Source organism: Acomys minous (genome assembly GCF_964271855.1).
Source record: "Acomys minous genome assembly, chromosome: 6".
Taxonomy (NCBI): Eukaryota; Metazoa; Chordata; class Mammalia; order Rodentia; family Muridae; genus Acomys; species Acomys minous.
In genome coordinates this window covers 47455892-47480335 of record NC_140487.1, presented here as the reverse complement: position 1 = coordinate 47480335, position 24444 = coordinate 47455892, and the positions used below count along the sequence as shown (strand labels likewise).

Sequence of the window (24444 nt, the reverse complement as noted above, 5' to 3'; positions counted from 1 at the left end):
GATACTGTGTGCAAATTCTGTTAAAATACTCTCCATTTTATGTACATTCTTTGTACATCTACATATTTTGATACTTGTGGACATTCTGGGACCAAACCCTCCAGAACCTGATGATGACAGTTTTCACAAACCTACATGGGTCTGCAGGCACATATAAAATACACTGACGACAGAACTGTGCTATGTCACTAGGCTTTGCATACTTCAGAGACATTGTTTCTATAGTAACTAATGCGCTGGTAAAAATCAAAACTCAAAGGCTTAAAATTGTACAAAAAGCCAGTAAAAGCACATGCTTAAATCATGAGCAAGCATTTGTCTCTGATCATACATTTTGCAAGTGGATAAAGTAGTATGAAATCTCTATAGTGTAACAAAAATATGAACCAGGCAAGGTTGGATCATCATAAGCTTATCTCTAGGCAGCAAATTAACTATCAGATCATCATGGCTTTCACAAATACATGTACCCAAATACATACAAACATTTTATGCTACGTACACAGCATTATCTCTGCCTATATTAGGTGCATTGCGTGCAGTGTACTGCTGCTGAACTGAGACTCTTCACGGGTGTTGGCTTGAGTGTCTGTTTTAAAACAAGTCTTAAAAATTTATGTTGAAGAAAATTGTATTCGTATTTGCGATTTAAATTTTAAATGAATTATTCCTCATAAAAGCAATAAATGCCTAGGGACCAAGCCAATTTGCAGTTATTTCATAATGCTTTTCACTCAGAAAAAAATCACTTGGGAAAAATTAGGACATAAATGCTGGAAATCTTCAGTTTTTAAGGCCCATTTTAACTAAAATTAAGTTTCCATTAGTAGAAAGCTTACAGAAATACAATAAGGGGAGCCAAACAGAAATTCAAGTACTTTTGAAAATTTGAGGAAAAAATACGTAATTTCTGCTTTGAACATTCCCAGCTAAATTAGCCACATTCCAAAGTACTTTCATTCTTTGTTAGCAAAGAAAAGGACATGCAGTTGTTGATAAATTCCATTCATACCATACTTTTGTTATAGTAATTATTGTACTAATGACCAGTAAATAAGCTAAAGTTGGTTATTGTATTTTCCTATTCTGAGTTAAATATATAATAGAAACCTTTCTGTTTGATGAAACAGGCAAAGTTGGGATTTTTTCCTATAAAACATCACATTTATAATATAGTTAAGACCTCTCTTCCTCAATATTTAAATTTCTGGAAACAATATTTTCAAATTTGAAGCTTTTATGATATCTTAAAATATACATTTATTCAGTAAGTCTATATGGAACATGTCTTAGGAACACAATTTCTCTGGGTCTAAGGAGTCAGAATTGATTCATTGAGAGAGTCTTGGAGATAAACTGTTCCCAAGTTTCTATGAAAGTTGACAAGTTCTAAGGTATATATAGAAGTGATAGATGATAGGTCTATCTCAGGAGTAGGGAAACTGAAGTTTAAAAGAGCATTTGTAGATAGTCTTAAACCGATTCCATGTGGGGAGAGAAAGAGAAGGCCTGTCTGGGAAGGGTTAGTAGTCTGCCCTGAACATAGAAGGCATACTGTGTAAAGTAACTGTAAAATACTGAGGAAATTTAAGAAAAGCTCAGATATGGATCTGCTATAATCCTGAGAGTTGATGGTCTTTCTTAGGTGAACAATATCTGGAAAAGAAATATTTGGGGAATAGCAATACTTTAGGAATTTATAAAAGGTAGAAAAATTGGGAAAGATTAAATGGAAATAAGTCCTGGTGATATTGAGATAGACCCTTAGATGATATTGCATAATTGATACATTGTGAATATATTGTCCTTGAATTGTTCCTAAAATTATATCATTATCAATTACTAGAATTTTAGGGCTATTTTCCTACTATTTTTCTTTATTACTACTCAATTTATTTTAATTTTAACAAACAGAAATATGGTAGATTTTATGACAAGAGAAATCTTTCCATTTTTAGAGTTGAAAATGTATACATATTTGAATATATATTATACTTTATAATGTGTAGCTCTGGACATGGCAAAAAATAACTGTAATTATATAACTTTGTAAAGGTATCATCTGCCTATATATGCAGAGAGCTAGAGAAGGGGGGATAGAGAGTGATACTGAAACAGGTTATGTTTTGAAAATATGTTGGTAAATATAATTAATGTCTTTGTGGTAGAGTAGATATGAAACATGATTTTCTAATTAACTTGTGTTATCTAATTGCTAGTCAGATAAATTGTTTAGTTTTCCTTTGTCCTTGATTTTTATTTACTTCCTTGAACAGTTTTACAGTACCTATGACCAACATCCTTGGATGCTTTCTGTTCTGTTTCTTTTTGAGTCATGCTTCTATCAAATGGTCAGTTGCAAAGTTCATGACACTTGTACAGTGATTTGAAAGAAGGAGCAACAGCTATAAACTGAGTGCAAAAGGTAGAAAAGTGCCATTCTAGCTTCGCACGTATGGACAGTTTGGCTCTTGGCAAATTACTCAATTTATTTGAGCTAGAGCATCCTTTTCTTCTTCAAATCAGATAGTTAAGAGTTTGCTACTGGATTGACATGGAAACGTCATGAATGGGAAAAGCACAGCATGATACCCGGCAGTTTGTAGTCATTAATCCTGGGTCATCCTATCCTCCTTCCTCTCCTTTCAAATGCTGGGACATAGCAAAGGAGCAAAGCCCATGAACACTTCTCTAGTTCCTCATCAGAGAGTGCTGAGCGACAGTTAGGGTGATGGAAGCCTTCTGCCACTGAAATGCCACACCTGCTCTGCCTGCTTAGCAAGCCAGCACAATCCTTCTAGCTGCCAGCCCAATGAAAGCCTTTAAAAACTTGCCAAAACATTTTATCCCAGACATTTCCCTTAGGCTTCTAATTGCAAGTGACTTTTTAAATGTGTGACCTTTGATATTGACTATTTCTAGGGGAAAATCTTTAGAAAAGGCTCCCAGAGGCAGCAGTCCTGTGATGTTAAATCCCTTACCGGGCAGAGAATTCTCATCTATCTGAATTGTATTTCTTTGTAAACTACCTTTAATGGCTTGGCTTGGGAAGCCTAATCCTTCTCTGGAGATAAGAGAGAAATTCTGTGAATACAGCAAGTATTTTAAGACAGGACAGCAGAAAGAAGAAATATTTAATTAAAACCAGAGCTCCCCCTGATCTTTCCCTACTGTTATTTATAAGCAGTGTTGCCTTAAGTCTTGCACATCTATAGTTCTGTAATTTTACCTTGATTCCAGTTTCCTCTTTCAGTTGTGCACTAATCCAAGTACTCAATGTGTTGAATTTGTTTCATGCCCTCTGTCATGAATATGCCTTTACTACCACTCTCTCTCTCTAAATTCATTTCTATCTTACTAGTATCCATCCAGTATTCTGGCACGACTGATGTATATTTTCACAAGTTCAAATAAGACTACATATAAATAAAACATTCCAATTCAGATGATGGGCATAAAATAATGAAATGCATGTGGCTCTTTCTCTGAAAAGGGTCAGATTATGATGGGAACATTTGGAGACATAAAAAGTAAAGCAGTAAGACATATACGAAAACAAAGGAGCATTTAGCAATGATCCAATATTGGTCATATAAGGAGGAACTCCTTAAGTTAAGTGCTGTTCTCGGGGTATATTACAGGATGGAGGTGATTTGGAAGATGGAGGAGGGGGCAGGGTAGAAAAAAAAACATTAATATGGAATACGTTCTTTACCTTGGGAAATCTTCAGGTAGACCTTTGGTTTCCAGAAGAATCTCTGGAAATCTTATCAAAAGTGATCTGCACAGATTTTTGGAATTTGTTCTTCCTAACTACTGATTGGTTTTATGCACTTAAACTATTAGTCATTAGGTCGGCCTCGCAGATAAAGACACTGCCCACTTAGCCGTAATGTTATCCCTAAGATCCACATGGTGGAACAAGAAAGCAAACTCTCATCTGTTCTCGTTAGACCTCCACATGAACTCTGAAGTACATGCCTGCATACATGTACATATGCACATGAATATATGTGCATGCATGCACATACAAACATATTTAATATATAGGTAGGTTGTGAGATTAGATATATATTCTTACTTTTAATTTCAAATTGAATGACAACTGCACATTGAGTGGCAACTGAATGGCAAATTTATTTAGGGTAACAAGAGTTTTTTCATAGTCTTTAATTAACAAAAAAAAAAAACCACCAATAGCCACACACTGTAATTATGCTCATTGCTTATTGTGTGCCGTAGACTGTTCCTGTAATGGTTGTCTCTGTGTCTTAACTTCCAACTCTAACACTAGAAGCTAGTGTCTTAGTGACTGTTCTATTGCTGTGAAGAGACTCCATGACCAAAACAATGTGTATGAAACAAAGGATTTAATTGCCTGCAGTTTCAGAGGCTTAGTTCATTATCATCATGGTGGGAAGCAAGACAGCACACCGGCAGACACGGTGCTGGAGAAGCAGCTGAGAGGTCCTACATGCAGAGCCACAGACAGCAGGAAAGGACACTGGGATTGCCTGGGTCTTTCGAAACCTTAACAATTCCAAATGACACAATTCCTCTATCAAGGCCACGTGTACTTCAACAAGGCTACAGGTCCCAATCATTCCCAATTAGTGCCACTCCCCAATGACTCAGCAGTCAATTGTTTGAGACTATGTGGGGCATTCTTATTCAGCCCTCCATAGCTAGATACTAAGTGTTCGTTTACTCACAATAAAATCAAACTGGACTTAATGCAATTGGATGCCTTTAATAAAATGCAAAGTTAACTTTAAATGTCTCATTTGGATTTTTACATTAACTTTTTTTTTAATGTTATGTGTTTGATAAACTATACCGGAACTTCAGGCAATTATTGAAATAAATATTGAATTAGTAAAATTAAGTGACCATGTATTCATTTATAAAATATTGTTTTTAAATTCATAAAAATGATGTTCCTGGAACCTTTATGCATTTGGAGCATTCTAATTTATTTGAAAGTTTACTTGTCTTAGTATTATTGCACCGATTGCGTTTGGTAAGGCCTTGTGTGTTCATACTCTGAAGATGTGTCTGCCATGACCACTTATAAGGCACAGTATTTCTGTTACTAAACCTGGCTGGACAATCACAGAAGAAATAGACATGGTGAGAAAGTTTGGGAGTACTATGAAGTTTAGCAAAGTTTGCCAACACCGTGGAGCTTTCCATATGACTTCATGGGCAGTCTTGGAGTGACTGGAAGATACTAGCAAATCCATAGCCCTCATGATCTTTTCTTTTTCCTCCACTATACACCAAGTACTATACAGCTGTAATGTTCTGTGTGAACGTTGGCCTTTTAATTTAGCCACCTGTTTTCACACCATGAATTAGTGGAGTGGTAGGGATTAAAATACCTGGACATGCATCAAAAATCTGTTACATGTATGCACCGTGCCTTAGACATGGATTGAGAAGAGAAAAACACAAGTCTTTGTATTTCTCATTAAAACTCCCATTAAACATGTGAGCTGAGACACTTGGAGAATGGCATTGATTGGACAGGATACACAGGGTGGCCTATTGGAATGAATGTTCTCTTCACTGCGGTTGTCCTCAGAGGCAAATATAGCCACCCTGCGGTTGTTCCACCACTTATTCTCAGGTTCGGTGGGATGCAGCCTTAATAACTCTTGGCACTGGTGAATCTTCAAACACAATCAGTTCTGCATTTGCCATTAGCAGAAATGAGGCTGTGTCAAATTTGGTGAATTAAGTATGGTATCAAATCAGAAAATAAGATTTCCTGCCAAAAGCAAAGTAGATTACAAAAGAATGAAGCATTATTTTTTCATATGCTTTATAAACTGACTTTATATACGCTTATGAAGAAATACTGATATATATTGTAAATGTAAGCTTATTTAGAAATACTGATATCTATATACATATATATTTCACTCTATTATATATTCAAGAGTTATTACTCGAATGAATTTATTCAGAGATATTTATATATAAATCTTAGTTTTCATTTTAAATTGAGTCACATCCAATGTTTTGTGGGTTTGTTGTTAGGCAGCATTGCAAATATTTTAAAACCTCCTTTCATGTGGGCAGCAGCTAGAGGAGGGAGTATGAAGAAAAATAACACTGCAGAATTTTGAAATTCCATGTAAAAATCTACTATTGTAATAATTTCTTAAATCTGTACACACACACACACACACACATACACATTTAGGAAAGGGAATAAAATGGAATTAGCCTAAAACAAGAAGACAGTGCCACCCCGGAAACGATTGGCTATCAGAGAAAGAACCCAGTGCCAGATCTGCTTTTCCTCATTTCAAGTTGTTTTGCATGAGGTCCCATATAGCTCAAATAGTACTGGCTATTGCCATTGCTTTGGTTACCTTCTAGAACCTCACAGAAAGGGCCCTACTGCTGAAAATTCCACCTGAGGCATGAGACATGGAAAACTTGGAGGCTTCATTCCCGTTAGCTATAATTTATGGTGCCTAAAAGTTCTGTGTACACTTCTAGGGGACAGAAATCCCCATCAGTCTTAACAAACTGTGATCTCTGTCAATAACAGTAACAAAAGGTCTGGCAAGATATGTCTACTGGTACAACAGTGGCACAAATGTTATGGAAGCAACAAACAACTTTCTGATTATATTTATGGCCTCCTGTACAAGGCGGAATCCAGCACTGTGTACTGGACTGAAACCCATGGTTGGCCAGGTCATAGGCCCTAGAAGGAAACATAATACTATTTTTCTGCTAAATTGACACAATAGTGAATTTTTTTCTTAAGTCTTATCTTTATGCTTAAAGATTCCCGTAACTCTCAGGCCTCATGAGAGAAGGTTCTTTTGGATGTAAATGATTAATACAGCAACAAATAACCAGTCTACTTACAGAAAATAAGAGAGACTGGTAGACTCAGCCTGAAATGACACACCTCTATCACGCTCCTGTCCTCAGAACTCAGGGATCATTGTAGAAGATGAGGCCATAGTTTGTAAGAGACAGAAGGGTAGATGTTTGTAGAAAACAATACTTTCAGGACACAATAGTACAGCTGTTCATGGGATTTCCTAACTCTTACATACCTAAAACTTATACAGGATCAAGTCAGCCAAAAATCTAGCATGGCTAGAGGAAGCATGTATAAGGCCCCACCTTTCTCTAAGAAGCTATTACAAGTTGGTGGCTGCTGGCCAAGGATCAGACATTTTTTCATCAAGGATGTGGGCCCTGAAAGGTTACCTATGATCCAGAAGATAACCACACACTCATTCATATACATACAAAGCTAAGTTGATTCAATAAGTATTAAATTAGAGAGGGGTGAATAAATGTATAAAGTTGGGAGGAAAAAGTCGGGGTTGCCTAAGGAAATGTTGCATCTACTCTTGACACACCTGGGAATAGGGAATTTCAACTGAACAGTTGTTCCTATCTGTTTGATCTGAGGGAATGCTTCAAGGCATTTTCTTGATTGCTCATTGACGCAGTAGAGCTAGCCCACTGTGGCAGTGCTATCTCCAGACAAGGGGTCCTGAGCTACATAAGAAAGGGAGCTAAGAAAGTCAGGGGAACAAACCTGTGTGCGATGTTCCTTAATGGTCTCTGCCTCAGTTTTCACAGTCAACACCGGTCTTCAGTTCCTTCTGTGGCTTCTCAACAATGAAATTTAACCTATGAGACAAACACTTTCTCCCACAGTTTGATTTTTGTCAGTATTTTATTATAACAACAGAGAGGCAAACTTAGATATGTTTTGGAAGGGAAGAGGTGGGGGGGGGTTTATAGGATCTAACGATGTCATAAGCAGTCATGAGTATTAAAATATTAAAAAAATACAACTAATTTAGCAAATGTAAACTATCTCTCCTCAAAAGAAAACTATATCTAAGCGATGAGAAATATTATGAGAAGCAAAGAGGATAATTTTGAGGTCAAGTAGTTTGAATTAAAAATACATGTAGTGCTACTTTAAGAACATTCTTAGGAAACTAATTTTCCTAAAATTTTGAGAAAAATAACATATATACACATATATGTCTGTATACATATATACATATGTTTCTATAATATTACATATCATACATAGTATTAGATTTTTGTATACTATGAAAGCTGACAGTCAGCAGCCAAATTTCCTGTTTGAACCGAGTGTTTGTGGTCAACTGGAACATGGTATTTGTCATATTGCTTCTACAGAAGACAGAGGAGGAACCGCCCAGGGAGTGGACACTGAGTGGCAATTGCTTATTATCACACATCCTCAGTAACAGGTGACTGTCTCTGACAGAGTGTTCTTCCTAAGATCCTGTTACTCCTCCAACTATGTTCTCAAATGTTCTATGTCACCTTGTTTTTTGGTGCTGTTGTGTGTTACGTACCACCCATATCTGGTGGAAATCAGAGATAATTTTTTTTCCTTGCACTTAGTCTGTCAATGAAGTTAATCAGTGTTCTATTGTTGTAAAGGGACACCATAGCCAAGGCAATTCCTACAAAAGGAAGTACTTAATTATGGCCTTTTGTATAGTTTCAGAGTCTTAGTCCATTAGCATCATGGCAGGGAGCATGGAGGAATGTAGGTAAACTGAGAAGTTGCTGAGAATTCTTCTTCCTCATATAGGCCATGTGAGGGTGGGGATGGACCTGGTGAAAGCTCAAAGCCTATTTCTAGTTACACACTTCCTTAAGAAAGGCCACACCTCCTAAGTTTTCTAATCCTTTCAAATAATGCTGTTCCCTGGTGACTAAGCATCTAAATATATGAGCCTATGAAGGCCATTCATATTCAAACCAACACAGGTACCTTTAGCTCTCTGGCCCAGATTTTTTTTTCATTCCAGAGTACATGCCTGGTAATCATAATCTTGTGTGGACATTCAAGGGGTCATCTGTTCTCAAAAGCTTCTTCAGAACAGAAGTGATGATTCAACTAAAATTTTGGGAACCAGAAGTAGCTTTTCCTTTAAGCAACAGGAGGAGGAATGAAAAACCGATTTATTTTGTGTCAAGAAAGGGTTCAGATTTTAATGTAACAACTAGAATTTCAGTAACAGTCATAGGTTGGATGTGTCAGTTAATATCGTCAATAGGACAGGATTTTGAATCACCTAGGGGATATACCTCTATGACTGCATGTAAGGGATTGTCTAGATTAGGTAAATTGATGTGAAAAGACCTACCTTAAATGTCACACCATTCCATGAGCTGAGTTCCTGGACTGAATAAGGAGAATTAGAGCTAAGCATAAGAATTAATGTTTTTATTCTTCCTGACTGCACTAGCAAAGTGACCAGATGGCTCAAGCTCCTGTAGTCATGACTTCATTGCCATCATAGACTGTATGCTAAAACTGCCATGCAAAAGAAAATTATTCTTCTTTCTTCCCTATTTGCTTGATGGCTGTTGTCATGTATCATATCACATAAATTAAATAAGTAACTAAGTACTAATATAGGCAGAGAAGCACCAGATATGGCTAATGTGAGATAGGCATGAGTGAGCACTAAAGGGAAGAAAGATAGATATAGAAATGAGGTTTCCTTTTACATGCTGTTGAAAATCATTTAAGGATTTCATCAGGTAAACCATTATAATATGTATTTAAAAACGTTAGGAAAAATAAGAAACTACTGTGGGCCTGAACTATCTTAATGTCTAGCGCTGTATTGGGTTTGCTACCAAGGAGCATAGTAATTGCCTGAGATCAGCAATGGTAGAGCATGAGGACTCAGAAGCTCAAAGGATTGGAACAGGACGAAGGAGGGAGTCCTGCCTGAATGCAGCAGTATGGGCCTGAGCATCTGTGTAATATTAGATATGCATGGAGGCATGCCTTATAGACGTTGCTTGGTAGAGGATGATTATTCAGCATCTCTCCAAAGAGTACACTCAGGAGTCCAAACCTCAGGGCCTGAGTGCTGCCCTGGGATCAGGAGTTGGACTTGAGAGGGGAAGGGAAGCAGAGAACAGAAGAGGTCAAGGGTTGAAAGACCATGATTAAAAGTGGTTGGAACCTTCTCTTTTTAAATTAAAGAAAGTCTTTACTGGTTACTGCCTGTGATGACTCACGCCATAATGAGCACTTAATGACCCAGCAGCACACCAGCAGTGCATTTCAAGTTTTAATAACTGCACTGTGCTGTGAAATCATCTCATTGTATTTATTATTTGCTTACCAGCTTAGTTTTATATTCACTGTGAATAAATTTTTAAAGTTTTCCAATTTATGGGAAATCTAAACTTATATGAAGGGTTTATAATATAATGATAAGCCCGAGAAGAGGCATTGTGTAATAGATTATTACATTAGGCTGGAGGTTGTATTAAATAACTCCCGAGGTGCCGTTCTGCTTAGAGTACTTGATTTAATGATTCTAGCATTACTTTATATCAAAGGGCAAGTCAGAAAAGCAAACAGGGTTAAATGTGACCTGAAGCAAACTCAAGATCTGTAGTAAAGATGCATTTTGTAGGAACAATTTCTCAGCTTTTGATGGTAGAGGGGATGGGGGTGGGGCTGACACTTGTGTAGGTGTAGATGCTCAGTGCTTTTAAAATAATGTTTCACTTGAATGAATTCATTGTTTAAAAAAAGATAAAAAGAAAAAAAGACTATTCTGTGTCAGAGCTCGAAAAGACCACATGAGGGCTTAGTCCCTTATTTTATTCTAAAGATTGAATGTTTTCAAAATTGCCATAAATGTCTAGCTTGTTTAGAAAATATTAAAAATTGAAATAAGCTATTTATTGCCTTCATGGAAATACAACAAATGCCAACAAAGACATGTTTCCTGGGAATAAAATTACCTCATTTGACTGACAGAACAAATAACAGGTTTTAGATCACCATAAAGAAGTGTTCTCCTCACAGTGATTCCAGTAATGATTGACTCGTGGCTTAAATATATAGGGAGTTACTCCTTAGCTATAGGAAAAAAATCACAAAATTGATTTATATGAGGTCTTAACCAATCAATATCTTAAATGTTATAATATAAAAATAGAGAGCCCCTACCATTTTCCTTTTTTAAATAAATAAATTTTCAAAAGTATTTCAGTATGAATCTTTGGCTAAGGGCCAACTTGTATTCACAGGCTGACCTGACTTCTTTACACACTATGGACCTCTCTCTGAACCTGTACCAACCATGTCCTGGAGGATCATCCTCAGATGATCTTGGGATTGCTGCCCCAAGCTCAGTGTCTATTTATTTAATAAGGAGCAGACAGCAATTAATTAACAACATATGTTGTAACAAATGTTCAGTGGATTTTCAGATGCTGGAATATGTTAGGGTACCAGAGAGTTGTAGATTAATATATATATATATATATATATATATATATATATATATATATTTAATAATTTCTTCAGATTACATCCCAATTATCAATCCCCTCACTTGTATCTTCCTGTTACCCCCTCCCTCCCTCTTTCACCCTATTTCTCCTTCCTAGACCTATGACGGAAGGAGACCTCCTCCCCCACCATATAGTGACAGCCTATCAGGTCTCATCTGGATAGCCTGCTTTCCCTTTTTCTGTGCCACCAGGCCTTCCCACCAAGGGGAAGTGGTCAAATAGTGGGCAGCAGAGGTCATGGCAGAGTCAGTCATCACTCTCCACACAACTGTAGAGAATGTGCTGTCCATTGGCTAGATCTGAACAGGGGGTCTAGGTTACCTCTGCAGTTCCTGTTTTCTTCTCTAAGTTCTCTCGTTCCCAGCTTTCTTCTGTTTGTGCTTTAATCATTGTTTCCATTTTCATCTTCAGGTCTTGAACAATTTTATTGATTTCCTTCACCTGATTGTTTTCATTTTCCTGAATTTCTTCCAGTGATTTCTTCATTGTCTCTCTATAGGCTTCTGTCATGTCTTCTCTAAAGTCCTCAATCTGTTTGACTGCATCTTCCTGTATTTGTTTACAGCTTTTATTCATTTCCTCTATAATCATCTTCATTATGAAGGATTTGAGGTCATTTTCTTGTGCTACAGTTGTATTTGAATTTCCAGAGTTTATTTTTGGGGGATAAGTGGGTTTTGGAGATGCCATATTATTTTTTCATTTGTTGTTTGTGTTTTTACAGTGGCCTTTAGTCATCTTACTGTTTATGACATTGGGTGATAGTTTCTGGTGTCCCTCACTGGCTGTTGAGAGCAGTTCATAGGTTAATGTCTATAGGTGGAGACCCCTCATCTGTAGGGATCAGGGACCCCTTCCCTGGATCAGGCAGGGGACCTGGGTTCAGCTCTGGGAGACTTTGCTCCACACCCTAGGCTCCCCACCGGGTCAGCAGAGACTGATGCTGGTGCTCTGCAGCCCAAGGTTCAGTCTGAGACACTGCGTGAGGTCATTGGATGCCTGGGGCCTTGGTTCAGTCAGCCTGAGAGTACAGTCTGGTGGACTGGCTTGTAGCATTTTGCCGGGCATCCGTGCGCATGCATGTGCATGCTTGGGCCCTGGAGCCTTAGTTCAGTCCAGCAGAGAATGCAGATTACAAGCCTTAGCCTGAGGTATTTGGCTTGGCTTTTGGAAATGTGTCCGCAGGACACCCTCCCTAGTCTGGGCCCTGGGTTCAGAGCGAGAGAGAGAGATAGAGAGAGAGACAGAGACAGACAGAGACAGAGAGAGAGAGAGAGAGAGAGAGAGAGAGAGAGAGAGAGAGAGAGAGAGAGGTCTCGTTGATAACCTGCTTCTGGCTGAGCTTTGGAGACTTTGCCCATGCCACCAGACACCGGGGCCTATGGACTATCGGGTGGTCTGGATTCAGATCCACCTGTTCTTCTGGGTTCTTCCCTGGACCAGCAGATCCAGATACGGGTGATTCTTTGTCCACAGTTCAGCCCCAGATATGGAGTCCAAGATATAGAGCACAGATGCAGCTAGCAGACTGGTATGCAGCCAGCCTCTGGGGATTAGTTGCCTGTCCTCAGTTGGGAACTTGGATAGCCAGAGGCCGGACCCACCTGTGCTCTGTACTGTGTGGACACCTCTCACCTAGAGCTCTCCTAGGTCTTGTGGTCTGCAGTTTCCAGCCCAGGTCTTAGGCTCCTTCCTGCTGAATAGATGCAGTGCGTGGTTGGTGCCGCCATCTTAGATCCCTTGGAGTTGTATATTCTTTTACAGCACCACATCATACTGAAGGAGCCTGGGAAAGGAGTCTATCTGACTCTACAAGTAGGTGAAATATTCTCTTTGTGAGACTACGTTCTTCTAAGGAAGACAAGAGTTACTCAGAGAATATGTACCAATGGTTAAATTTTACTCATAAATATCTAATTTGAAATGGTCACTAGTAGATTTGAATATTTGAATATAAAATTACATACGAGTAAGATACCAAACAAAAACATTTTAAGAGTAAATTTTGTTTCGTGGCTTAACAAATATATATTAAAAGAACAAAATTTCTTTTTAAATACCTTTCCAGAAGAAGTTTAGAGAAACTTAGAGGTTCGAAGATTTAAGTAAAGTCACTGTTGCTATGTTACTGATACTTCAGAAAATTCCAGCTTTTAAATATTTCAATTTTTTTTTCAGTGAAAAATTCCACGGTATGCACAGCTTCCCTCCTATTGACAGGAATAAATAAACATTTGAAAGAACTGGAGCTTCTGACATATTATTAAGGGAGACGTCTTGCTTGTCTCAGAGAGTATCAGGGTACACTTACAAGATATTTGATTATATGAGATAAACAGGCGGGGCAGGTTCACAGCAGGGGCTTTTGTCTGCATTAGATACTGTCAGACAAAGGATAAATCTCTGCCTGGCTTTCTTTCATAGTAGTTCCTCCTGAAGCATGAGTCGTCCATGGGGCAGAAGTTTTTCACTGATCATTGCTGAGGTATGGCTGTGTGGTCACTCTTTTAGTCTGTACAACATTGTGTTTTTCTGTGCCCATTTGTACATATTTCCTTTTATGCATTCATTATAGTCACAAGGTGGTTTTTTTCCTGCTCACAGCATTCCTCACAACTTCTTATGTTCAAAGAGACAATGCCATGTCCCAGCTGTGAGCATCATCCCAGCCACACCAAGGTGAAGGACTCATCAGTAGTGCTGAGCCAGCTGTTCGATTTATTCTTTCATGTGTCTAATTGAATATTCCTTGACAATTTCACCTGTGATATGATTGTTTTCTGATTTGTACTTTCATATTCTATCTTTCCCTATCATTGGGTCACAAACTAACAAAGGAAGAATCCGCCATGTAGATGCGTATGTATCTGGGAGTGAAGGGCCTTGATGTGTGAGCATACGCAGACACCAAAGGACTTCATACGTTTGCTGTAGACTGATCTCAGGTTCTCATGGTTGTGAAGCAAGTGCTTTTACCCACTGAGCCGTATCCCCAGCCTTGACCATTTTAAACATCTACACTCAACCTAATTCCTAACATATGGAGGTGGGAAGATTTAGCAGATTTTTGCATTCTGGCTAGGATTCTGAGAGTTTTATCCTATTAATATCCCATGAAATATACATAGAAACACTTTTAGATGAGATTACAAATACCTCCATTTTATGAATGAATAAAAAAATGATGATCTTACGAAGTGACTGAGGTCACAGAGGTCACAGAGGTCACAGAGGTCTTAAAGTTGCTTGAGGGGTTTTCTCCCAGAAAGTCTGGTTGCAGTTCCCATCCTCTTATCACTGTGATTTGTTCCATTTATAACTGCTTAAAATTTGATAATTGACTAAGGAATAATCTAATTATGCAAAAATTATCCCAAATACAAATCTTAGTTTCAGACAGTGTGTGGCAAGGATTCTTACGGCAGATGAATGAAGGGTAAGGAAAGCACTGCCTTCTGGTTCTCTATAAATAAATACTAGAATGACTCATGAGGTACGACCAGATCCAGGAGCGCTGTGGTCACAGATCTGAGGAACGACACAGTGGAATGTGTTGGGCACTGAACTGGAAACCTTTGAGATAACATCTACCTTAACCCTGAGATCGGACAGACACGTGATGAGCTTACTTAGGGATGGCAATGCAGAGTATATTATTAACAGATAAATGACCAATACATGGATTTTCTCTTATATTTTGATGGAATCTCTAGTGCTGAGGACTAGAAAGAAGTTGATTAGTTAATTTTTTTATAGACCTAAATTTGTAGAAATGAGTTTTGCATGTAAGTTCTAATGTTTAGAGTCAGTAAGATGAGAAGAGAATAAAAAATGAGATGTAACAAGAATAAATTAATAAAGGAGAAAAAAAAACAAACACCCGCTTGAAAAATGGAACACTTTTCAAAAAAATAGCTCAAATTCTTTCTCTATAAATAAAGAAAATTGTGTTATAAATCTTAAAAAAAAATGCTACAATTCATGGAAGTAACCAAATTTGGGGAAAATTTACAGGTATGAAAAAATTATTCTGTAGCCCTTAGTGTCTATTGCTGGAGCTAATGTGTGATGTCTTTTACAACAAAGAGCATGAGGTATTTTTCATTCTTTAGAGAAAGGAGTTTTTAATTATGGCTACTGTATGCCATATATTTATGTTAGTTGCCTTTTGACTGAAATGTATACATAAATAAAAGAGGAACATCAGAGAATTTATTTTATGTCTGAAAATCTTCATATTGAGTATATATCTTTTTGTTTACTATTCAATTGTTTTTGGAGAGTTTGGGGCTATCACTACTCAACAATGCTCACTTTTCTCTTGTCATTCACACATGTTGTCCAACATGAACAAGGAGAGGCATTCTTTGCAATCTAATAGCATGAAGAAATCGCACATCAGACACATGCGTGCGCGCCCGCACACACACACACACACACACACTCACACACTTACACACATATACACAATCACACACACATTCACACATACACACACTCACACACACACATACAGAAAGAGACAGAGACAGAGAGATACAGAGAGGAAGAGACACACATGGGAGAGCCAAAGAACACTTTTAGATATTAGGAAAACTCCCTATACATTCTATGCACACATTCTCACCTTTTTTCCGTCTCAGACAAATGTATCTTAATGCTTATGTGCTAGAAATGTAACTTCGTGACTGGTAGACACATTTGTGTGCATATAAAGGGGGAAAAAAGTCCATTTAACGTACACTCCAGATTTTGATGAAAAGTTACCTTGTTTTTCCTTGACTTAAAGAAATATAAAGTAATATAATCCATTTGCTTTCCGGAAATGCTGTGAATGAATTAACTACTCTACGACTGCTAATTTGCTATTGTAGAATAAAACTGTTTTAATTTTCAACATGTGGTCATTACTGGTTCAGAGGAAAGGACTACAAACATTCTAGCTGTATTAGCCTCCTTTTCTGTTACCGTGATAGAAAAACATAGCAAAATCAGTGGACGGGATTTCTTACCTCTTACCTCATGCTTGAGGGCAGCCTATCACAGTGGGAAGGGGATGTGGCAGGACTGTGAATGAGATCCATCCACAGTCAGGATTAGAAAGACATGAATATTCATGCAACCTCACTTCCTCTTTCACTCTCTCTCTCAGGCTAGGACGACAGCCCATGCACTGATGGCACCCCTATAATTAACGTGTATTCCTTTCTTGGTGAATTATCTCTGGAAAATTTCTCACAGACACACCGAGTGATGTGTCCTCTGGTGATTATCAATACAGTCCAGTTGACAATGAAAATTAACTGTCTTAAGTCAATTCTTATGTATTTGACATGTAAGGTACAGGATTTTAAATAATTCTGCCCCATGCCCTTAGAGGCTCATCTTCATCTCAAAACACAAAATGTATTTAGTTCCTCTGTAAGAAAGAGTCACCCAAATATTAACTGTTTCCACATAGTTCAAGATTTGTCTGTAATTTAACACACACACACTCTCTCTCTCAGATGTTAAAAATCAAAGTGCCCATGAAATATTTCCCATATAGCATGACACAGAATTAACGACTGCATCCTAAACACAGAACAGGAAGATAATAAAGCAAGACTGGCATCTGATAAGGTGAAACACTAAGGAAAATACCAGATTCAACAACCTCAGTTCCAACACCTTGTCCTTATGTTGGCATTACCCTGGTCTAATAGTTTTCAATAGGCTCACCCTTCCCAATCTGCCATCCACAGCACATGGGCCAACTCTTCTCCATGGCTACAAGTCTCCTCGATGAACATACCATCAGCTTGGCATTGCCAAAATTCTGGAGCATCCATTGCAACTTGGGTTTCATCTTCACAGCCTCACTCATGGTAGTCTTAGGGGCTTGTTGCAGGGAATTTGTTCCCACCACATTGCTTGGTGGCAGTAGCTTTCTGGAACCTTGGCGCAAGCCTCCATGATATCACTACTTAATGCATTCTCTAAAACTAGCACTGTGTAAACGTGCTGCTAAGTTCTACTGCCATCTTGAGATATGGTCTGGCTTCTCCCTGCCACTGCTTTGGTAGCTTTGTGTGTCTTTGCTGCTGTACCTAAAAATCCACTTCCCTTTGCAGTTTTTTTTTTTTTATAAGGAGCTTCTTCAGCTGACTTCTGAAGCTGGAAAGAGTTTTAAGGGCAGAATCATGCCCTCAGGGTACTTACTCTCACTCTTCTCTTAATTATGGCTGTCTAGTCTGTATCAACTATAGTTGCATTCTTTTTTTTTTTTTTTTTTTTATGGTGAAAATAGTGTGTATTTAGAATTAGCCAGCTGGACTCAGTTTAGATGATCCCAATCTTGTTGGCAACATCCAGAGCATCATAATCAGGAGCCAGTCGAACATATGCCTTCTTCTCTCCGTCAGGCCTTATCAGGGTATTGACTTTGGCCACATCAATGTCGTAGAGTTTCTTCACGGCCTGTTTGATCTGGTGCTTGTTAGCCTTGACGTCCACAATGAACACAAGTGTGTTGTTGTCCTCTATCTTCTTCATGGCTGACTCGGTGGTCAGGGGGAATTTGATGATGGCATAGTGGTCAAGCTTGTTCCTCCTGGGTGCGCTCTTTCGAGGGTATTTGGGCTGCCTCCGGAGCCGCAGGGTCTTGGGCCGCCGGAAGGTGGGTGACGTGCGGATCTTCTTCTTCTTGTGGCTGTGGACGCCTTTCAGCACTGCCTTCTTAGCCTTCAAGGCCTTCGCTTTGGCTTCGGCTTTGGGAGGGGCAGGAGCTTCCTTCTTCGCTTTCGGCGCCATCTTGGCCTATAGTTGCATTCTAAATGCCCACTGTCTGAATGGCCCAGAAAGCTTAGTTCACAGCCTCTAATTCTTCCATGTAATTTCTGAAAATTATTCCCAAAATTCTCTGACCTATATAGACATTTGTACAACAACTTTCTGACTCCCTGATTCCAGTATTCTGAAAGCTCTGACAAAACAAAAACAAAAACAAAACCACCACCACCACCAACAGCAACAAAACACCAGACAGACAAAAACAACTTAAGGAAAGGCATGCTTGTTTTGTTTGTAGTCGGAGGAGCTTGTTGACCATGGTGTTTCCACCAATGAATGTGAGGAAGAGGTGGGTTAAGTTGTAGCTGTGCTCAGAGAGTAGAGAGATAAATTATGACCATTAGCTTGCTTTCTCCTTCTCTTCTTCTTTATTCATAGAACATAGACTGAGATGTGTTGCCAACGTCCACTGTTGCTCTTCTCTCCTCCACTGAATCTCTGCAAGCACACATTCATGGATATTCTCATAAATGTTACCAAGGTGATTGCTCATCCTATTTATTGTTTAAAATAGAAAGGACAATTAAGCAACATGCAAGACTACTAAAAGGCCCTCCACTTAATCATACTGTTACCATATGAGGACCCTGACATGCCACCTTCCACCTTTTTATCTTTAAGTGTGGATTATATCCATGCAAACATTTTATTTATTCGGTGTTTTAAATTATATGCCGTTCTTTTTGGCTTCAAAACAACTGCTAAGGTATGCCTGTGATTATCCCAGGAAATACAAATTAAATTCCTATGCTTATTGCTTTGGAAAATGAAATATTATGATAAGCAAGCATATCTAATGGTTAAAAATGATCTAATATTTGAAAAAATACTATAAAGCATTGATTCAAATATAATTATATATGCACTTGCATGATTGTGAAAGGCTAGTTTTTAAGAAAACGGCACGCCTATTTTAAACATACATTTTCTATGTAGTTCTAAATAAACATGTGCAATTCCTTAGCTTATTTACTATTTGAAAATTCATTTATGAGAAAATGGAAAAACTGTTTACTTTCAGTTGCATCCAGTGCATAAGAATTGCATTTGTTCCATTGATGTTTCATAAGGATTAATTGGTACTGAGAATTAGTACTACAAATATCTTCACTTTTGAAGATCCTCTTTTAAATAGTTAGTTCAAAGTTAATTGTACTTTTTCACATATTGTAGTCAAATTTTTTGTTTATACTGTATGTATATTTTAGCTACACTAGATATTTCTGTACAACATACATATGTGTGTAGTTGATATATTATTATAATTTCCAATGTTTTTATAGAGTGTAGAACTTGTAAAATGTTTTAAAATGTGAGGAACAGGTATTTCTTGCTTATGGCAGTGTTCATTTTCTTAGAGTATACCTTTGCTTCCTAATATCAGTTAAGTTACAATTTTTCAAATAAAATATCCATCTATCCTTCTATATATCACATATAAACACAACTACTTTAGTATATAAATGCTGCATTTAAAGAGTCAACTGATCACATTGTGAAATTTGTTAAGTCTGTGACTGTCATGTCCATACTAAAGACATGCAAAATTTTTATTATCATCTTTCCTTTAAAACACAATATAGCTACTGCATATACAGAATTGATATTCTAGTATTTTGCAAATAATTGGAATACAATTTAAAATATACAGGAAGAAGTATTTAGTTTATTTACAAACATTATACCAGCACATACACTGAATACACTTCTCTAAGGATCCTGAGGGATAAATGTGTAAATGTAGTAGAGGTATAACACTCCACTTCATTGTATGCTCTTAACATTTTTGCATTATTTGATTTGCAGCATCAAAATTAAAAGGTTCAGTAGTCATTACTCTTAATCACCCAAATTCTTTGTCCTCCAGCATGCTTTCTTCAATACTGATATGTTATTTTTCCCATGCAACATACAATGTAAGACTTCAGTATTTGGTATATACAAAGTATTACATAAAATCCAAAGTAAATGTTATAATCCTAGCCAGTAACATTTGTTCCATGTTACAGAAATTCAGTAACTCTTATACCTATAGATAGATGAAAAATCAGGCGTTACTAAATTCACCCACAGTTCCAGAATAAGCCAGTGATTGAGTAAAGATCTGAGGCCAGAGGTCCAGGTTTAGAATCTATGTCGTTACCTGGTCATCTGTATCATTGTGTCACTTACACTGAAACCGTGAGGAGAAGTGAGAGAGCATCTAATTATGTGTTCCCGATGCTTGTGTTGTCCTTAAATGGTGACCTCCTCCTTGATCTCTTGAAAATACAACAGCAACTACATCATTCCGGTGAGTTATTTCTGTCATTTGAAAGATGTGTCTGTCTTGCAGTATCTGTCAGTTAGAAGGCGTCACACTATGCATGCCTCTCAGCAGCTTATATTTTGACTATATGCTGAAGATATAATTTTTTATTCTAATGCCCCTTTGCAGTAAATAACTGTGGTTATAGGATGGTACTGTGAACCTTAAGGACAACCAGTGCACTGATTCTGAATTCTAAATTCTTAACTATGATAAATTTTATTTAATAAAAGTTACCTTGCCATAATGATCTCACAAATAAAAATATCACAAAGCTGAATTATTCTAGCTACTTGACAAACATTTACCCTGTCCCAGACTCTCAGTATCTCAATGAACTTGTGCATAGTTAGAACAACCATTCTGAAGTACTACAGTATCATGTAGGACCTATGCTTATTCTAAATTATATTTCCCATGCATTTATTCACCACAAGAAAATAAAAATAACACAATCGAGTGGATATCCTTTCATAACTTATTGGCCTGCATTCTGTCCTTTATTATCAACTAATATTTTGGCTTTTATAGATTCATTGCTTCTTATGAGGTAGCCTTAAATTTCTCTTCAGATTTTACTATTGCAATTGAGTACTAAACATTTTTTTTGTTTATTTAAAACATACTAAAGAATTTCATGACCAGGCAGTGGCCATATGCTCCTTTAATGCCAGCATTCAGGAGACAGAGGCAGGCGGATTTAGGAGTTCAGGGCCAGTCTGGTCTATAGAATGAATTCCAGGACAGCCAGGGCTACATGCAAAACCCCTCTCAAAGCAAACCAAACTAACTTAACTTTTTACTTAGATCGCCAGCAGACAGATAATGAAAATAGAGGCCAGGTATCTACAGACCAAGAATTTTACTCATTATATTTTAAACTCTTTTGTGATTTAAACAACAAGTTGAGATTTAAACCCTCCAAAAATATACTTCTGATCCTCAATGATTTTGTATGTCAGTGACTATTTTATTAGTATTATGAATATACCCAATATTTGTAGATGTTTGAGTTCTTATATTTTGACTGCTTAAGATAATGCAAATAATCAAGAATTTGATAGGAATTTCTGTTTATCTTGTTGAATTTATGGTGTCTGTGCTATTATATGATTTCTTAAGGTGGAAAATAATATTAATAAAATAAGAGCTACAGAAAATAAAGATGTAGCAATCTTTATGGCTACAACACAGCATTTATATGAAAGGGCCATCTAAATGTGCTTGATCATCCTAAAGGCAATATACTCTTTTTATTAATACTATTTTAGAATATAAAGTGATTCCCTAAGTATTATTCTTTGTATCTCAGAGAAATATATATTTCTTAGAAATTGAAAAAAAAACTCTGGATTGAAAGAGGGCATAAATATGACATTTGGGTGTCATTTAGTACAGAATTGTTTGAGATGCTCATGTTTGAGTATTTAGGGAAATTTGTGCTTACTGCAGCCCACCTAGTGTAGAAATTTCCTCATAATAGACTGTACTTAGTATTCTTTCAATTCAAGCACCACACGGACGACTCATGCAGACTGAACCTCTAAACATACCGCCTCATCTTTTCAGGCTAAATCTCTGTCCTGCCCAAGCACTCAGTGCATGATACATAATAATATTGTGGGGAAGTGTGAACCTGAAGAAATGTGCACATGCACGAATATTAATGTGAATGTATTTGTAAAGAATCCTTATGAAGATATACATATATATATATATATATATATATTTGTGTGAAGTGGAAATGTTTCATCACAATACAGTATTTGAATGCTTCATCTCTAAGATTCTTCGTCAACTGGAAGATACATTAATCTACTAAGTGTCTAGTTCGTAGTCATTGTGCAAAAGAAGTAAAAGTAAAATAATTTTTCACATGAGGTCCTGTGCAGAGATTCATACTACACACTGGATATTCAAGGAGTGTATTTGGAGCAGTTCAAGTGTAGATAAGAGTTGGTGCTTGGAGATAAGGCTGGCTCATGAGGTAAAACTCAGTTTTAACACATCCAATGTCCCTACATGTCCTGAAAGTTAATTGACTCATAAATAGCCTAACAGTTTTGATAATGTATATGCTTACAAATAGGCCATGTAGAACATCAATGAAAGTGTCTAATGTAAATTAGTCGTATTGACTTGCCACCATAAACCTTTATTATTTAATTTAATTTTGTAAACACTCAGGATACACGTATTTAGGCTGCCGTCGTATATGAAATATCTCCTAAAACATAATTCAGAGTTGCCCAAACAATACACTATTTAATAGCTATTTATATTGGATCAATTAATCATCAGTACTTGGTTGCTAGTATTGTTTCACATTTAATTATTGTGAAAAATATTTAATCTTAATCATTTTTTATGTTAGTTATTCTGTTTTCAATAGCCTCAAATATCCTCTGGATATTCAAAAGTAGAAAACTCTCTCTATATAGCCATATTGATGCTACAAATTCTCCAAAGTTAGCATGTACAATCCTAAGTACAAGGATGGCATCCATAAAATACATGTTGTGCAAAAAGTGCTGTCAGATGCACTAAAATCAAAATAAAGATCATTTACAATTAAAAGTTTCCACAGTTTACTGTATTTAGAGCTCCTGAGTAATTAGGTTTTTATATATTGATTTAAAGAGTAGAAAAGAATACATAATATACTTACATATAAGGCCTATGATTTTATATATGCACACCTGTGTTTAGAGTTTGTTATCTGAGACCAGGCAGTGGTGGTGTACCCCATTAATCCTAGAACTTGGGAGGCAGAGGCAGACGTATCTCTGTGAGTTCGAGGCCAGCCTGGTCTACAAAGCCTGTCCAGGACAGTTAAGGCTACACAGAAAAACTGTGTTTAAAAAAAAAAAAAGAATTTGTTAGGAGAAGTTAAACACAATAATTCTAATTTTTGTTTAAAGAAATATACATATTCATATACACATATATATACATACACACTTGCAAACACAAATACACACACATAACTATATGTATGTGTATAAGCATACACACATACATATTAATACACATATGCAAATATATATGTATAAATATGCAGACACAGACATCTATGTGGAACAACTAGTTAATTTACTCTTTTGGAAAAAGTTGTTCAAGAGATAATACATGCTCTCTGAAAAATATTATTCCATTCTTACAGATAATGAATGGTTTGCTTGGTGACCTGATAATTAAGCTCTTGTTTATGTGGCTGGTTTTATTATGATACTCTGTTCAATGATAAACTATAGTTAATGCTCTCCATGAGGTAGAACACCTTCAGAATTGGAAGCTCTGCCCAATATATTCCAGTGTACTGATGCTGGGAGATTGTAACATATTAATTGAAGTAATGCACATACAGTATAAACAAGTGTATATTTCCTGTGTACAAACTAAAACTTTAATTATTTTAAAGTTCTAATGTAGGAATATTAAAATATACATTGTCAACACTTCCTAATTTCAGCTGTGACAAGGCATATTGCTAAACTAAATGGAAGTTAAGTTTAAAGCAGTGTAATTGAAACATTACAAGCAAAAGAAAAATCATTTGGGATAAAAAAATGTTTGTGTGTGGTTAACTTTAGCTACTGCTACACATTAAAACCCCAATATAGAAACAGTGGGTAAATGCTGCAGTTGTTTGACTCTGCTAAATAACATAAATTGTAAAATTGTGGATAAGACAATATATATGGACAATATTTTATTTTCATGGTAGTCATCGAATGATTTCATAAGTCTCCAGAATATGATGACTGACATGCTAGGGCACAGAGAAGTGTATGATAAAATGATAAGCCATATTAGGACAGTTCACTCATTTTGGAATCTTTAGAATTTATTGGTGAAGTGAAATAGAGAGTGCTTGTTTGTGGTCACTTGGGTTGTTAAGTGTATCTAGAGTGTGTGAGGAGCTTTCACAACTGTTTCTGCCT

The 24444-nt window shown here is 36.9% G+C and overlaps 2 protein-coding genes across 3 annotated transcripts in view; one reads left to right on the top strand and one right to left on the bottom strand.

Annotated features, from left to right (window-relative positions):
* The window catches only part of GRID2 (glutamate ionotropic receptor delta type subunit 2), a 1382318-nt gene that overhangs the window by 50438 nt on the left and 1307436 nt on the right, over positions 1-24444 (top strand). The window lies entirely within an intron of this gene.
* LOC311599610 (large ribosomal subunit protein uL23) lies at positions 17615-18159 on the bottom strand. Its single transcript, XM_084785646.1, has one exon. It carries the CDS (start codon positions 18151-18153, stop codon positions 17683-17685), a length of 471 nt encoding a protein of 156 aa, XP_084641772.1. The 5' UTR covers positions 18154-18159; the 3' UTR covers positions 17615-17682.

What these genes read in the sequence shown, in the direction of transcription:
- LOC311599610 (XM_084785646.1), bottom strand. Translation starts at nt 18,153, where the DNA reads ATGGCGCCGAAAGCGAAGAAGGAAGCTCCTGCCCCTCCCAAAGCCGAA.